The sequence below is a fragment of the Hakea prostrata genome, chromosome 8, assembly GCF_041222555.1.
Source record: "Hakea prostrata isolate BN-2017 chromosome 8, UWA_Hpros_2, whole genome shotgun sequence".
Classification (NCBI taxonomy): Eukaryota; Viridiplantae; Streptophyta; class Magnoliopsida; order Proteales; family Proteaceae; genus Hakea; species Hakea prostrata.
Genome location: NC_142607.1, coordinates 2,188,321 through 2,205,838, shown reverse-complemented (window position 1 = coordinate 2,205,838; position 17,518 = coordinate 2,188,321). Strand labels below are relative to the sequence as shown.

Genomic DNA, 17,518 nt, shown 5'->3' with positions numbered 1-17,518 from the left:
TAAGCGATCAAGGTAGAGCCGATGAAACAGGGACTTATATCAGATTTATTTTCTTGTAGATGTGTGCCATGTATTCCAACATCACATCAAATGTTGAAAACCATTTATAAATCACATCAAATGAGTGATTAATTTGATTTATAAATAAATTTCACTGAAAGTGAAGAGAGGAGAGAGAATAGAATCCTGGAATGAGGGTAAAATTGATAGTGTTAAAAAAATAAAAAAACCTGAATAAAATAAAGGTGGGCAAAATTAACGTTTAAATTATATATTTCGCTATGATATTTTTCACTTTAATCCTTCTATAAGAGTGCGTTTGTAATTGAATTTATTCTTCCCCCTAATAAGAATAGATGTAATTGATGGATCCTTCTACTGTTCTACATGCAATATGCCCAAAACCATTTGAACGTGTGCACTGTGACTTAACCATCCATCCATTATATAGTGACGACGCGTCAGAGGCGGGGCAGAAGATTACATAATGCAAATTGCAAGTCCAAGTGAAACCGCGCATAAAATACCCCATGACGCCCCCAAAGATCACACACCACAATCACTTGAGAGAATACATGTTCAGCGAATTAGAAGCCTGTCCCTCCAACTTAGCACATCATTCATTCTTATATTCAAATCCAAGGAGTTCGGTGTTGAAAATAAAATGCAGAGATGGTAACCTTCCGTGTTAGATCACACAATCGTTCAGGAAGCAAAAATGAAAATTTCCAATTTATGTTTTGCATTTACCTTAACATCAACCTACTGACTACATACATATTAACCTGGAGTATGTAGTAAAACACTATCTGCTACCATGAACAGTTCCTCACAACACTTGAACAACATTCTATTTTCTTGTATTGCGGTTCTACAGGATATTGCTAAAACAATCTACAGGAGGGAAGAGACTTGTGTATTGACGTATCGTAATTCCCACTTCAGCAATCATCTTTGATATTCCCATTGTTCCACTCCCCCCCAACAAAACATCATTCGGAAGAGTTGAATCCAGCAGAGCTTCCCATACTATGATCTATGGCTAAACATACAAATTTACAACACAGTTACCAAAACCAAACCCTGAGCCCCATCAAAAATAACCAAACCAAACAAATAGAAACAAAGCACCTCAAATAAAATGGCCCCCAGGGGCAGCCTGAAGCTGCTCTAAAACTTGGGAGACAGAAACATTTTTAACTTACATTGACGGGGTTCTATCTTACACGGGTCTGCAGGGGCCTGTATTCCACCCTATTTGCACCTCTTAAATCCCAAAAAACCCTGAGGTGGGAGCTTCCCCAAGTTGGGAATCAGCCTTCCAAGTTTCTGACATACAATCACAGAAACTGTAGCTTCAATCTATATACTTGAATGCTCCTAGCATCCTCTCTAACAACGTCATCTGGTTGTGTCTCTTAATAGAGCAAGGACCTCATCATCAATGAAGTTGGACTCTCCTGCAAGATGAAGAGCAGTTTTACCTTCCCTATCAACAACCTGTGGATCTGCACCCCTGCAAGCAGATTAGGAAAAATTAAGCATCATCTTGATGGAAATTGAAGGACATAGTGTCCTGTTAACCACACTCAATAATAGAATGTTCAAACAAATAATATTTTGTATCTATTATGATAGTTCAAAGAGTGGATAACAAGTGTCAATTAGTGTCCGCTACTGATGGCATTACACAGCATTGGCGCCACCTCTCTCCCTCAGCATAGCCTCTCCAATACATGCAGGCAGGAAATAACAAAATAGAATCCCAATTTTCAGGAGTGATAACAACACTATATTATGGAAATTATGTGTCAATGCTGGAAATTGAAAGATAAAAATTATAGACAACCCAGGCTAGACCAATGAAATAAATCCCATTTTCCTACTTTCTACCCATACTTATAGGGACATCAAATTTACCATCACAAATTAGAACAGAATCAAGGCCAAATACATACATGATCCAATCCTTGACTTGTTCCCAAGAAAAGAAGCCCAATTTGGTGATGAATCTGCATCACCTCTATTTTGTGCAAGTTAGCCATTTGTGATATCTATGGAACAACTCAAAGTGGGAGAGTTGTAATGTGAGAGGATATTTTGGATATACTCATAATTTTGTTCTGTTCTTAGGGTATACTTGTAGTTGTCTCTTTTTCCTTTTCCTTTATTACAATTAGAACTTGGTTGTGCTCTCTTGACGAGATACCAGTCATTATTTTTCAAATCACTGTTTCCATAATAGATAACCATCCTGTTTTATTTCTTTTTTTCTAAACCAATCCTGTGTTCAAATTTCAAACAGTCCCCCCCCCCCCCCCCCCCAAAAAAAAAAAAAAAAAAAAAGAAAATGAGAGAGAGAGAGAGAAAAACCCAGTGGCAGCGTATACTTTAATATAGTTAAGTCAAAATTGATATTTCAAAGAGGTCCCTCTTTTTGAAGGAGGTGGAGCAACATACATGGAGGGTAATGGTAAGACTAACCAAGGGCCACGCTGCAGAATCTTTAACAAACCAGAAGCAAACACAAGAGAATTCGATTTTCAAAATACAGGGCTTCTTTTGGGATTTTAAGGCTCAGATGAGGAAGTGGCCTTGGGGTAATGATGCACAGGCCCTAGGGATGGACTGTTGTAAGTTACAACTTATTGTAAGGGTTCCTAAATCTAGGAGAATTCAATAGAATAACAGTGCATTTATTCTTCTTCCCTGTCCAAGAATTCAATAGAAGGTTATAACTTTGAAATAAAGTAGGAAAAGGGAACTCAAATCCAAACAGGAAAGAGTATATAAGGCCTATTGAACTCTAAGACTTCTAACAAATTAAAACAACTTAAACAAGTTACTTTCAACCAGACACATGTGGAGATCTGAGGACCACCATAAAAACCTAAACTTCAATAAAACAAACAAAGCACTACAGCACTACTCATCCATGGGGTGAGTGTGGTTCACTGGTCGTGGATGAGTGTGTGGTCAACCGGTCAAGTCAAAAGGTTACATGGTAACTTAATATAACCCAAGACTGAAAAAATCTGAATCAAATCAGACCAGGTTCAATCAAACACAATGAATAGATGTTAGAATAGACGAAGTATAGGCAGCCTACTGCTACTACTACTTCTCAGACATCTTTCTCTTGGACTTGTTACAGACGTGGGTCTATGGACCAGCATCACCTAACTCCGGATCAGCATAGAATTTTTGATCAAATATCTAGTGTCACTTAAAGTTTATTGAAAGAAATTTGTTTGCAACATTGTCCAAGTCGTAATAACCACCAGCAACTGAAAAAAGAAAAAGCAAAAGCAAGCAAAGACTAATTGTGAGGACAGGGATCAATATCTACCTTGAAAGTAGAAGTTTTGCAAACACAGATCTGCCACGGAGAATACAGTGATGGAGTGGTGTCTGGCCACCTGAATCAGGAAAATTAATGTTTGCACCATATTGTAAGAGAAGTTCTAGCATGCCTATATCTCCACTCTGACAAGCAATGTGAAGCAAGGAGCACCCATCAGGACATTCCTCAAAAATTTGCTCCTCACCACTACTCACTGACTTTCCAGAGGGGTTTTCCAAAGAATCCTCTGCTAAGACACAAGAGTTCCTGCCAAGGCTCGGCTGTTCCTGCAACAGCATCACTTTAGCTAGAGTTAAAGATGAGCTAAAAGATGCCTGCCCATACAGAGCATTCACATCTGCATCATCACAGACAATATGACGGTAGACTGCTTTCTTATTGTTAGTCCGTACACTCTCCCACATTTGTCGAGCAACAGCAAGAATATTTTCCTCATCATTGTGCCTGCGAACAAAAAGCTTCTCCGCATACTGCAACAACAGAACAGAAACTTCACTTGTTGGTCTCAGTTGAAGAGACATGAATTTTTATACAGCAAAACAAGTCAATGTTACACTCCTCACCCCACCCCCCACCCCCAAAAAAAAAGAAAAAAGAAAAGAAAAAAAGCAGCCTAAATTATAGATCTACTCAGGTAAACTTCTAGAGCTCTAAGATGCACACACATTCAAATATGAGAGAACACGGTTTGCAATGTATGTACTCTTATAACTAAAAACATTATCTCAACAAGGACAGAAAAATCATACCTTTGCGTGAATGAACTTTTCTTTATTTGAAATAGGATCACCATGCCAAGGTTTGCTCATGAATGGTGAATGGGATCTTTCAGACATAGAGAAACTGCACCAACCCGTATAATAACATCATCCAAATAACCATAATTTTAGAGCAAATATGTGATGTCATCAGAAACAACCAGAAGATGCACATTAAATCACAAAGTGAATGTCACGATGATGCCTCTATGGGCTGTTTCAAAGTTCCAATTGACACCTCCATTTAATAGCACCTTGTCTTAATTTGCAAAGTATTTAACACTTTTTTTAGTGAGGGTAGGTCTGCAATTTCCTAAAGGAACTGCATTAAATGACCAACTCTTAACATAACCCCTTTTTTACCCTACACAAGTACTAAATCATATAAATTTTGGGAATTAAAAATTTAACACCTTACTGTCAATAACAGAATCCTAAATATAGAAGTTTAAGAATTATTTACCATGTACGAACTTCTGAAGCCTGAAAAGCCTTATTCGTTTGCAGCATTTCCTCCCACACCGAGTTTGCATATGCATTACCCAGTGACTGGAACAGATTTATAACGGAAGGTTCCCACACTTTGACATCCAGTGTCAGTGAACGGACCTGAAATTAGGGCCAATCATCACAATTGTGAACAAGCATTCAAAAAAAGGAATAAAGAACACCGATGGACCTAATAATGGCCCCATTGGCCAATGACTGAAATTCAATGCACTGGGACCTCTATGAGGGGACCTAATTGACTTCCATTGATGAGGAAATGCCATTCAAGGAATTGCTCGAACAATGCTCTAAGTTCTCCAAAATTGCTGTAGGAAACTAAAAAAATCCAAGTTGGTGGATTCAAAAGGCCCTTGTCATGACAGATCCTTCAGAAACCATTTGTGTTTTATTGTGAAGTTTGACAGCAAGCAAACATCTGGAGCTCATTTCAAATGTAGAATATATGCAATATCTTCAATTTTGTTGCCTTGTCAGCTGGAAGAGCCATTCTCTAACTGGAATTCAAGTTGGTTGGACAATGGGACCACAGGGGTTTGCCTCATTTTGAAGCTTCAGGCAAACACAACCAACCTCGGTAGGACAGTGCCGTAGTTGTCATAGTGACGAGGCGATGCAAGGTGGTTTAGGCTAATTGAGGATATGAGTCGACGAGGTGCCCCTCCGAGGCGCTTTTGAGGCGGTTGAGGCGTTTTAAGTGAAATTTTTAGTGTACATCTCATTCACTCTAAATCTATCATATCTTATATAATAAAAAAAAACTAATATCATACTACCTCAAGTCATCCAACATACTACAAAGTACAAACCACACATAATAGGTCCTAAATAAAAAGTTGCGAGAAGAAAGGAAGAGAAGAAGTTGTTTGTCGCTGGCCACTGCTTGCCGGAGTGTTGTCGTGGGAATGGAAGAGAAGAAGAGAGGAAGAGAGAAAGAGATTAGGGATTAGAGTGAGAGTGTGAGACTTGAGTCAAGAACTTATTCTCTTTCGATTTTGTTTGTTTTTATTTTTATTTTAACATTTGATCACATGTAATGTCATTATACATATGCATATAGGTTCAAACAATAGATACTTCACAATTGGAATCTAATAAGTATTTCAATATATGCCTTTGATTAGGCATCTTTCTCGTGATTTAAAAAAAAAAAAAAAAAAAGCGGACGCCTTATTGCCTAAAAATAAGGCGATGCCAATTTGAGGCGCTTCTAAGGAGCCCAGATGCTTAGGCGACGCCTTGAAAACTATGGACAATGCTAAACCAGTCAATTTCTTATTCTAGTGTAGGAATCAATTATTCAACTGACAGTAAGACAAACTTATATCTGGATTATTTCTTGATATATGAGGGTTGAGAAAGGCTTTATGATTTGTGGATGAAAGCAGCCTACCAGGGGGAAGGAACAAAAGGATAAAGAAAAGACTGGAAAAGATAGGATAGTTGTTTTGGGACTGTGAATGGTAGTGTTAAGGACGGATAAGAAGTCTCCGTTCTAATTCACTTATGCATAAGGAAATCCTTCTAAAAGACCAGAAATAATTAAAAATGAAAAGAAGAAAGAAAGAAAGATGCTTCCTAATATCTTGTTCTAAAATTGTTGAACTCCGAGAAAGTACTATTAAGATTCCTTGACTTGCTAGATTAGGTGCGCTAGGGGACAAGAGAGGGGGAAGGGTGGGGGATGCTTTTCTTACCAGTTGAGGGCTTGAAGAAGATTAATTGCATGAACAAAGGATCACAAACTAGGCTGCTGCAGGGTTCCTCACTTGGAAATCCACAATTCCACTCAGCATCTACCCTTCAATCAATTTTATATAACAACAGAACTGTCTCGTTTACATGTAGTGGGCTGTATTTACGGCCTACATTGAAGGACTCATACTTGGACTCAACATTGAAAGCAAAACAAATAAGAACTGAAATAATTAGGACTCCTACTCCAATTAGGACTCTTCCTTATCTCAACCTAGAATGGTTCAAATTACACAATAAGACTATAAGAGTAGGAATAGACTCCATAGTGAAATTTGGACAACTACTAGAGGGAATCCCACTTTAAATAGAACTCTTAACTAGACTAAAACTCTTACTTAACAAGGATTGATTTAAATAACAAAATAAAAATAGGACTAGACTTTGAATAAAATTCTGCATTTAACAAGACCTCATTGGGCTTGCTCAGGACTGCCCTTACCAAAATACCCTTCACACTGGCCAAAATTCCTTGCGCTGTTGGCAGAGCCACAGGGTGTCAGGCAGCCACCCTAGACCTTCTTTGGGTCTTCCTGGGGATAGCTGTGGGTCCTACATCACTCGGTTTCCTAAGAAAACAGGACAAAACATAGAGGGGAATACAAAACTGGTTTTTAAGTGACTTAAAGTCACTTGTCTTGACCAGAAATCAATAAATCTTGCTGGTTTTGAGAGTTTTGACTCTGGTTTCTACATACACTTGCTGATTTTGATGTTTTTGTAGGATGTTTGCCAAAAACCAAGGATTTCTTCTACTTTTAGTGGACCTTTAACTCAAAGAAGCTAGTTTGGAGGAAGATTAAACCATCAAATAAGAAAGATAACTGTGTTTATCTCTTGGCATTCTTGTGTTGAAGTACATTAGAACTCCTTGAATTTGTCACTGTATGTTTCTAAATTGGAAACCTAGTATTCTAAATTCCAGCAAACAGAAGTAGACTTGGGTCAAGAATCATATCAATCATTTTCAGTGATTTTCTAAGAAAATAGCTCATCGTGTCTCTAAGTTTCAAATGACATGTATACCAAAAATCAGATGAAAAAACCACGCATTAGGTGGTGAAACCACATGTCAAGATGGATGGGGGAAAACTCCTTGGTTTTGACTCAGTTTAGCAAGACCTCAGCCACATCTTGGTTTCTAGCTGGGCTGGTTGAACCTAGCCTCAAAACTGAGGTTTTGAACAATGATTGCAATTCTACAAGGGACATGGTTAATAAAATCAGCACTGCCCTATTAACAGAATGCAAAGCAAGACTGTGATACAGTGAACAAATTCCTGACTAGTTTGCTTAAAACGTGTATCAAACCTTATACATGACCATAAACATTAAATGACCCATATATCGTACTAAATAATCTATGGTAGCAGGCCTATATAAGAACTGTAACTTATATGGATAACCTTTATCACCAAGTGCCTACTAACCTCAAATATAACACATGAACGAGAAAGCCCTAAAACCATCTTTTGATGCAGATCCACTCCCAAATTAGGTTTTTTCCCCCTCAGGATAGGCCTAGGGTAGGTCATATAGGTGTTTGGCCTCCATTGGCAGGTATCCTTTATAAACTGCCAACAAAATGGACCTAAAACATGGTGGGCATGGGTTGAGAACAAAAGTTCCCTACACCCAGTTATATTTATTTATTTATTTTTTGTGAATGTGCTTCTAGCAAAATGGTGGCAGCCTCTTATGCAGAGACAGCAAGACCAAGGAGGTCTCGGGCTCAAACCTTCGTCCCTCCACACTTCTTCCCCCCCCCCCCCCCCCCCAAAAGAAAAAAACCCCCTCACGCCTGTGGGCCCCCAGTCCTTGTGATTGGCCTGATGATGGCCAACAAAAAGTTTTAATTTTTGTCTAATCATTATCACATGTCAAACATAGTATCTAATTGGTCCTTATCAGAGTTGATGCATGATATTTAATTAGTTCTCATTAAGGCCAATGCATGTTATTTAATTAGTCCATACTCTAGTTGATGGAAAGTCCTTGCAATGGTTGAGCTATAAAACACAAGTCTAATTAGAGTTTGTATTAAAATTCAGTTTAACTTGTATAAGTTCAATTAGAGTTAGTTTTAAATTTCAGTTAAGTTGAGCAGACCTATTTATTAGAAACTAGTATCTGTCAAGGCACCATCACAAGTAATAGCTACATACTTTGGAATTCAGATTATTGATAAAATCAGCCATTGCAGCCTAGGTCTTTTGTAGTTCTCAGAGAATCACATGATCCAGCAGTGGTAAGGTATTTGCAAGTGCTTGAGTGAAAGGGTCACCGGTAAAGTCATGCTGAGATTCCTCTACAGCTGTGGGTTCAACCTACCTTTAGTTCTGTCCACCATAATCCCAGCTCACCACAAGGAGTTTCTTCCAAGCATTTGGTAAGCCAGCAATCTCTCATCTCCATTCCATTTTCACTTTTTTTACCTTGAATTTCTGGACTCCCTAAAACCCCCCAACAATATCTTCCAACTTAGCAATCCAAAGCCAACCAAACTTGGGAATCCTATCCCTATATACAATTACCTACATCTCCTCAAGTTTAAAGATTCTAACACCCTCAGACTCTAGTTCCCCATCTCTAAAATATTCATCCCATATCTCTAAGATCAAGAAACCCTATCTCGGTATCATTTAAGTTGGTTATCTTAAAGATCTTGGACAACTAGCCCTTGTTCAATTGGCAATAAATTGTTATATATACCTGCAGGGTGAAAAAAACCCACCAGAAATTCTTGAGGCAATCCATCACACTTTGGACTACTATGCGCAAACTAAATATGTAGAAGTAATCTAGCACAACTTATCCATGCATTCTGATATAATGCATACGATTTGTGCAAGAATAAGATATTACTTATGTATTGGATCTTCATGAAAAATCAAGCCTAAACAATTTACCTTTGAGATGTGCACACCAAGGTTACGATGGACCCCAGAACATTCAATGCAGAGAAGAACACCAAGGTTCAAGGATGCCCAATCTGGTTCAGGAGCACCACAATCCACACATTTATCATTCCCAGGCACTCTTCTAAGCACATCTATCGGCTTCTCATTTTTCATGTTGTGTCGTTGTTGTGAATAACATCTAGATGTTCGTTCATTATGCCCACCAATGAGTTTCCTCTCAGATGAAAATTCTTCTGTAGCTGGGTGATCCATATCGGAGGAGCTTCCGAATGAACTACTATCACTGGCAACTCGCTGATGAGCACAGCCCATTGGACTAGTAGGGAGACGCTGAAATTAAATTGACCATTAAAGACAAAATGATGAGAAGGAAATCCACAAAAGTTAGTTTGAACAATGGCAACAAAGAGATCACCAACATATGTCAATAGCCAAGGTAGTAATCTTTACCTGCTCGGGTGACTGGGAACTCAGCAAGGAAGCAATGACTCCAGTTATCTTTTCAATCCAATCCATCTGATCTAGAGCACTCTCTGCCTGTATCATTGAGAGAAAATCAACTACAATTGGGGATTTGCTTCAAATGCTGCAATATTAAACATGATATGCTAGTCCAACGCAATCACAGTGAAGTCAGAGTTAAATCTGAGGAACAGAAGAGAAATTTGACTTGCACTGACATTTTAATTGTGAAAACTGAAAAGAGACATAGTGACGTCGTATGGCAGTTTGGTTTATGTATCATTATGAATTAGCTTTGGAGTTCAAACTCAAAGCTTATTGATTGCTAAACGCTTTACTCAGACTTACAGTTTGGACTACTTTGAAACCTTTTGTTCAGTAGTTCAGTTGAACCTTATTAGTGTTCTCATATCTTTGGCAGTCAATTTTGATTGGCTATTATTGTAGTTGTCATTCTTGTATAGTGATCTCCATGAGGAGCGAGATTTAACATATTGGTACCAAGTATTGTACTGGTTGGGAGATTTTAAGAGACGTAGATTATCCACTATACTACATTAGAGATATGTGCTGAATGGTGCAAATATGCATATATATCATCAAAATAAACATGGAAATATAAAAAGAAACAAAGAACTAGACAAATAATAGAGTTTTATACGTGTGCCCCACTTAAGGGAGGCCAAAACTCGTGTTGCCTCCCTTAAGTGGCCTAAATTACATGTAACCTACAACTAAATTATGTCTAGCCCAAAACTTAACAGTCTCAAATAGTGCCAGTTAACTCCTAATATGAAATACCAAAATAACCTCCCAATGTTAAATTACTAAAATACCCTTGTTTCTCACACCATACCCAACCCTTAGGTGGATGAAAGAGTCCCCCCTTCACCCATCTTCTTTCTACACCTTGTTGAAACTTACCCACCACCGCCGGAAACCACCACACATCCTCCCCCAAAAAACCACCATTGCCCCCACCTTCCCCCTGCTGGAAATCACCTACCACCGTCCCCTTTTGCCCTAACCCTCAAAACCACCACCCACCTCCCAGAAATCACTGTCACCCTCACCTAGGATCCTTTATTGACTTGACTTGGACACTAAACTAACATAAAGCATAAGAAAAGACTACTTTGCCCTTTGGCCAGAATTACATAATTTAACTATTTTCGAACTTCAGCTAGATATTCCCATTACAAGCCCAACAAGAGGCTTTTTTCACATTAAATCTAATGGGTCAAGGGCCCCTGACCAAAGTAAACCCAATCCTAGGCTTACAAATAAGTTCTGATCCTGCATCAAATAATTTTTTCCCTTCTTCATTTTCTTGTTTTATATTCTATTGTTCTAAAATTTCTTGCAAATTTGAGAACCAGTCAAAATTTAACTCTTTCTGGACCAGCAGTTTGCAGTCCTCTTGTGGACCAGTTATCACTTGACTGGTCATCATCATACTTAGCGAGGCCCTAAGCGAACCAAGGTGCTGGAGAAGGTTAAAACATAAGGCAAAACAACTGGGCGAGCAAGGCGTCCAAGGTGCCTGCGGCCTAGGTGGCCAAAGTGCCTGGATGTCAAGGCACCTGGGCGTCACCTTGACAACTATAAATCACCATTACATTTACTCCCCAACAAGAAATTAATATGACCTCAAATGACATACTGCAGCAACTTGACATAAACATGATCCGTTAATAACGACTAACGCTAGGGTTGGGATAACACACTATGAATGAGTTAGGTCAGGGTTGAGGCAATTCCCACAGGAATCAGACCAACATGATCCCATGCTCCCTGTGGCAGCACCTACTTGCAACAGCAAAAGACTTTCAATTCATGTCCCTGAGATTACTTGCCAAGTTATGTTTTGTGTATCACATCAGATATAATACATTAGGAAAACTACTTCTTAATCCTTTATGCCGGACTCGATAACTCTACCTGCAAAGTGTAGTTCTTTGATGGAGAAATGATCCTGAAGCAAAACCGCAGATCAGACTGATCTGCATCAACCTTTATAGTAGATGTCAGCAGGTTCACGGTGTGATGAGCGACAGACTTCTCATCATGAATTCCACCATGGTAATGAGAAGAAAGCCAGCGGCTTAGCAGCCCTGAACCAACTTCGGATGAATTATGACTCCTCTGACTTGAAAGTTGACCAGTAGATCCCTAAAACAATGCACTCAGTCAAACAGAAAAGCAGATCTGGAGAACAGGGATTAGAAAACATAACATTATACTTCTCAAGTTATTTCAAGTCTAATGTCTTACAGATGGTCGACTGCATTGCTTGCGATAGTAGTACAACATCCCTCTGCTATCAAGAACAAAAAACCTTCTTTTCCAGTCACCTCTCAGATTAGAGGAACGTTTTGAGAGATAACCTTGACGAATAGTTTGAACCTAAAACATCCTATATTGTCTTAGATGTAGGGTAAAGCCAGAGGAACGCAAGAGAAACATAGAAACAGTGAACTTGAAAAGAAAACCCTCTTATTGTTCAAAAGTACCTTTCCTTTTGCAGCAGATTGCATCACTGCCTCTATCATTTTATGGGAACTTCTACCAATGGTTTGTATACCATCTCCATTTGGAGAGCCATGTGAGCCATTTGAACCATTTGAAGACCATCGACTTTCACGATCAATCTGCCGTTTATACTCCTGCATTCTTTCAGTGAGAGCTGCCTGCTCGTAGTTGGACCTTTCTCTTGACTGTTGTGCGTAAGTCAGAACCTTTGAAACAAAAATATTAAGGAGTTTAATAGTTTCCTAATTTTTCTGAAAAACAAACAGGAAATAAGGATAGGCAAACACAAATTACAGTAACACAGGAGTTGACAGGGGAGGAAACACTTTGTCAAACTTGTGCACCCAGATTCTTGGACGGAAGTTACAATGGAGATCTCCCAAGAACACCCACAACGGTGCTGCAAGCTCACCCAAAGCCCTAGGCTGAGAAGTCCAAAATCTCACTTGTGCTTTACATGAAAACCACAAGACACATAGATACTCCTCCAAACAGATAAATCCATTAGGGGAAGCTTTGGTGATTGCAGGCAGAAAACCTGAAGACTAGGTTGATGTGCGAAGGTTTTAGGCTTTAACCTTGATTCAACAAAACCAGAGGTCCAGAGCACAACCCAGAGTGTCGCCTGCTTTCCTCTCCCCAAGGCCCCACCAACAAACAAAAGAAAGAAGCAGAAAAACCCCCAGAAAATGTAGAATTCTAGAAGTTCAACGATCTTGAGTTGGCCCTAGGCAAACAAAGATGTTGAATGGGCTGGAACCTGGAAGGATCTTCTTCATCAGTAATAATGTATACCATCACAGTTTTTCCTTTTTTTTTGGAGTTGGGCCCCAGGTCTGTAAGTGTCCCCCTCGATGTAAGAACCATGGCCACCTCTGGAAGACCCTATGGCTCAGCCATGTGGGACAACAGGGGCATTTTGGTCCTTTTGGGTACCCCTAGTCCAGTCCAAGTTGGTCTTGTTAGATGCAAAATTTTATTAAGACATTTTTTATTTAATAAGTCCTTGGTAAGTAAGAGTCCTAGTCTAGCTTGGAGTTTTAAGGAGTTTTATTTAAAGTAATATTCATTTAGTTGCTGTCCAAATTTCACTACGAGTCCAGTCCTACTCTTATTGTTTAATTTATTATAGAAGTTCTCATTTGTTTTGCTCTCAATGTTGAGTCCAAGTTCAGTCCTTCAATGTAGGCTATAAATAGAGCCCAACAAATGTAAACAGAACAGTTTATGATTGACAGTCTGGCACAATTTTATTTCTTGTGACTGGACTATGTGAATCTGGTGGCGGGGCCTTTAGGATTGAGAACAGAGTTTCTCTCTCAGTGATCTCTGCTTCATCTCTACAATTCTCTTTTTTGGGATTTTTCACTTGATAAACTCTCTTGGGTGGATGTTCTCCATTATTATTATCACCTGCTACTTTGTTTTTACGTAATGATGTGTGGTTTAATAAGAAGACTCCTGACCCATTAAGGGTCATTCAGTATATCTAAGAGGGCTGTGCTGACCAGAGGACTGAGCCTCCTGGACTTAGAGATTACAACTATAAGTATACAATTATAAGTATGTGTTCCTTCTTTCTATTCAGAATTGCATATGCACTTCTTGGCTTAAACTTATACTGATTCATTATCCTATTTTAATGTGTGCAAGGTTTCCTAACCTAAGATTGAAAAGTACGGGTGGATTTTTGGGTTGTTTTTTGAAGAAACCCTATCAAGTAATTAGCATGGGAAGGATAAACTGGGACAATTTTTTGAAGGATTTGCTCTATTGCATCTGTTTTGGTTTAGATCAAGCTCACTTTCTTGCATTCTAGATCAGGAAGGTTCCGTGTAATGAGCAAAAGGTCCTTGATCTCCAACCAGAACCTCGCACCAATGACTGGCTCTATAGTTTAGCAAACTCACTGGCAATCTTTGGGCATTTTTAGGGGCATCTACCTTACGGCCATTCAACAATTTAGCTCCTAGGAATGTAACTTTGGAAAAATGTATCTATGTTTGACTTATATACTTGAGGCTAATCTATAAAATTCTCTCTTCTTCATTAAACCCGGGGGGGGGGAGGGAAGGAAAAAAAAGTTTATGATCGATTGATTGAAGGAGAAATGAGTGGAGTTTGGAGGCGTCCAACGGAGGAAACGCTACGGCAGCATGGTTTGTGGCTTTTGTTCATGCAAGCTATCTTATTCAAGCTCTCAACAACAGTAAGTCTTCGTCCCTCAAAGCCCCAACCCTTTTCCCCATAGCACTCCTCCATTCCTCTCTCTTTCTCTCTTGCGGCATTTTCCCTTCTTCCCCAAACCCCCTAAAACTTAGATATCTCCGGCCCCTCTCTTCTTCCCATACCATCAAACATCTTCTTCTCCTTTCCCCATCCCTGTGGCACCTCTTCTTCCTCACCGAATCCTAAAACTCAATAGCTTGCAATCCCCTCCAAAAACTCCCATCCCCTTTTGGAAACCTCGCCCCCTCCCCCTCCCCTTCCCTCCCCTAGCTTTTGATCCCAACCTTAGCCCTAACCACCCCCTTAAACCCTAGAAAACTGAATCCCTTCTTCTTCTCCCTGAACTCTAGTTCCCATATCACCCTTTTTTACTTTTCTTGAATTTTTAGACTTTTTCCAGAAACCCAAAATTCAAGGTCAAACCTATGCCAATCTACCCATTAGATATGTCCTAAACTTTAGGAGTGACCTTCCATCCCAATTTCCAGCACTATCGGACCAACCAAACTCTAGTCTAAGCCCTAATACCTTTGCTGCCCTAATTTGCTAAAACCCTAGCCTTTTGGAATTCAAAGCTGAAACCAAAAACAGCAAGGTTCAGGTTCGTATTTCGTTCACTCTAAACCTCCAAACCCTAGGTGAACCTAGTAAGCCATCCCTACAAACCCTAAAACCCCCAAACAGCCCTAGTTCCCTAACCACAAGGTTTTAGAAATTCTCATGGCCCACTGATTCTCCTTGTTAGAAACTGGAATCTGGCCTCACCTGGGGTTCAACCCCCCCCCCCCCCCACCCCCCCCCCCCAAAAAAAAAAAAAAAAAAAAAGGAGGTGACTGGAAGAAGAAACTAAAACCACAATTATGTAAAACTACTAAAAAAAAAGACCCGAAAAATTATAAAATGTACCTGGTTGATATACGGCTCCATCTGGTGCAATAGCTCATAACCCTGCATTGGAATCATACACAACAGGTCCATAAGAAAAATAAAGCAACAAAGCACTTAGGGCCTGTTTGGCTATATGAATCTAGGGCTGAAATGAAATGAGATTTCAAATCTACGGATTCATGGTTAAAAAAATTAACTATTTGGTTAGCCTCAAATCTATCGAAGGTCATAGAGTTTCGTTGGGGTACTCCACGTGAATCTGCAAATTTCATCAATTTTATACTTATGGTGAAATCCATGGATTTCCCCCATTACCCAAGAATGGCTTAATTTATGTTTTTAGGGGGAAAAAAGTGAATTCCCTGGATTTCATGAATCCAGGGATGTTTTACAACCAAACAGGTATAAATCTCCGATTCATGAATCTAGGGATTTGAAATCTCTGGATTCAGATAACCAAACAGGTCCTTAGAAAAGCAGAACAAATGCTACACAATCATGTGACCCACCTGTTTGAAGTAACGGAGCTGAGCATCCATTGTTCCACTAACTGCCTCCAAAAATTCAAATCTCTTTTTTGCCTCAACATTAGAAAGAGCTGTAACCTGAAGAGATGGCAAATCATGTGAACCTAACATTTCCATCTACTGTGTCTTGTCTGCCTATTCATCCAGAAATATTGCCATCACCCATTAAGAATGGGTTCAGAAAGTTCACTTACCAGACTGAAGCGGGCTTGCTCAAATGAAGACCTTGCATTGTGAAGCTCCTGAAACATCTCTTAATAGTATTAAAACTCAAAGATAAATAACTAGATTATCCATAAACCAAGTAATAAAGTCTTTCACTGGTACATACATCTTCCAATACACTAGCAACATCAGTCTTTGTGCCTTTCTTCAATGATAGAAACTTTTCTCGAGCCTGTGTCATTACATCAATATAAAATCCTCCGATTATATTTGATAAAAGAAGAGTCTAAATTACAAGTATCATCACATTTTAGCAGTCATACATTATTGAATTCTAAATCATTGATACAAAAACTGCAAAGTGGAGACTAATCCTAAGGAGAATGATATCAAACTCTAAAAAAGGATAGCATTGTCAAAACTGGGAAGTCTTACTCTAAAGAAGGCTAATCCTTAGGAGAACAATATCAAACTCTGAATTATTGAGGAGTTAAAGATAGACCACAAATACACACCTGGTCATAAAGAAGGCTAGCCCTGTCAAAACGCTTCCTTGCTTCCTGCAACACACAAATATCCCTGATAGTTAAAAAAGCTGCTACCTATATCAACAAATAGAAGGATTTTCCCCCTTTTTTTTTGGGGGTGGGGGGAATCAATCTAAGCGTCAAATCACTTGTGTAAGCCCCTCAACAACAACAACAACAACAACAATAAGCCTTTTCCCAACTAAATGGGGTCGGCTACATGGATTCTTGCCCTCCAATCGGTTCTGTTCAAGGCCATGCTAGATACAAGGCCTAAGCTATACATATCCTTTCTCACCACTTCTCCTAAGGTTATCTTATGTGTAAGCCCCTCATAAACCCTAAATATATCCATGCTGACATGGTCAATAACTCAAGCCACCATGCAACAAATTTGTAGAGCTATTTCTCCACCCAAAGACCAAAATGCAAAGAGCAATCTTAAAAGAACAAAACTCGAGAATATAAACCCTCATGGCTTCATCACTAAAAAACCTAGACAAATAAGCAGAATAAGAACACTAGAGGACCTGCAAACTAATTAAGGTCCACCCCAAATAAAATAAAAATAAACAATTCAAATTACCCGACAGCTCACACTGCTTTTTCTGAAACAAATACGCCATAGATTGGCAGCTCTCAGTCTTTTTGGCTTTTCTTATAGTGACTGATTCCAAAACAATTCCAGCCTTACTTGACTGATGACACTATGCAATTCTTTTGGAATGACATGAAGAACACTAACCAACCATAATAATTCAGTCTAAACCTCATTAGCAAACAGACCTTGAATCAATGATGAAGAACAATTTCGACATCTTCTAGGCACAAGAGATACACATGTGGAATTGTTAATGCATTTCATACAAGTGATTTCTGGAAC

The 17,518-nt window shown here is 39.1% G+C and overlaps 1 protein-coding gene across 1 annotated transcript in view; it reads right to left on the bottom strand.

Annotated features, from left to right (window-relative positions):
• Positions 1 to 719: 719 nt before the first annotated feature.
• LOC149006210 (ADP-ribosylation factor GTPase-activating protein AGD3-like) overlaps positions 720 to 17,518 on the bottom strand; it is a 31,040-nt gene continuing 14,241 nt past the window's right edge. The window contains exons 6-19 of the mRNA XM_089166339.1: positions 16,624 to 16,668; positions 16,275 to 16,340; positions 16,138 to 16,185; positions 15,926 to 16,021; positions 15,435 to 15,476; positions 12,281 to 12,505; positions 12,042 to 12,173; positions 11,709 to 11,939; positions 9,756 to 9,842; positions 9,294 to 9,635; positions 4,586 to 4,731; positions 4,114 to 4,207; positions 3,350 to 3,834; positions 720 to 1,516 (exon numbers count right to left, since the gene is read on the bottom strand). Of these exons, the coding sequence (XP_089022465.1) occupies positions 1,402 to 1,516; positions 3,350 to 3,834; positions 4,114 to 4,207; positions 4,586 to 4,731; positions 9,294 to 9,635; positions 9,756 to 9,842; positions 11,709 to 11,939; positions 12,042 to 12,173; positions 12,281 to 12,505; positions 15,435 to 15,476; positions 15,926 to 16,021; positions 16,138 to 16,185; positions 16,275 to 16,340; positions 16,624 to 16,668 (2,154 nt within the window). The 3' untranslated portion in view covers positions 720 to 1,401. The remainder of the gene's footprint in view (positions 1,517 to 3,349; positions 3,835 to 4,113; positions 4,208 to 4,585; positions 4,732 to 9,293; positions 9,636 to 9,755; positions 9,843 to 11,708; positions 11,940 to 12,041; positions 12,174 to 12,280; positions 12,506 to 15,434; positions 15,477 to 15,925; positions 16,022 to 16,137; positions 16,186 to 16,274; positions 16,341 to 16,623; positions 16,669 to 17,518) is intronic.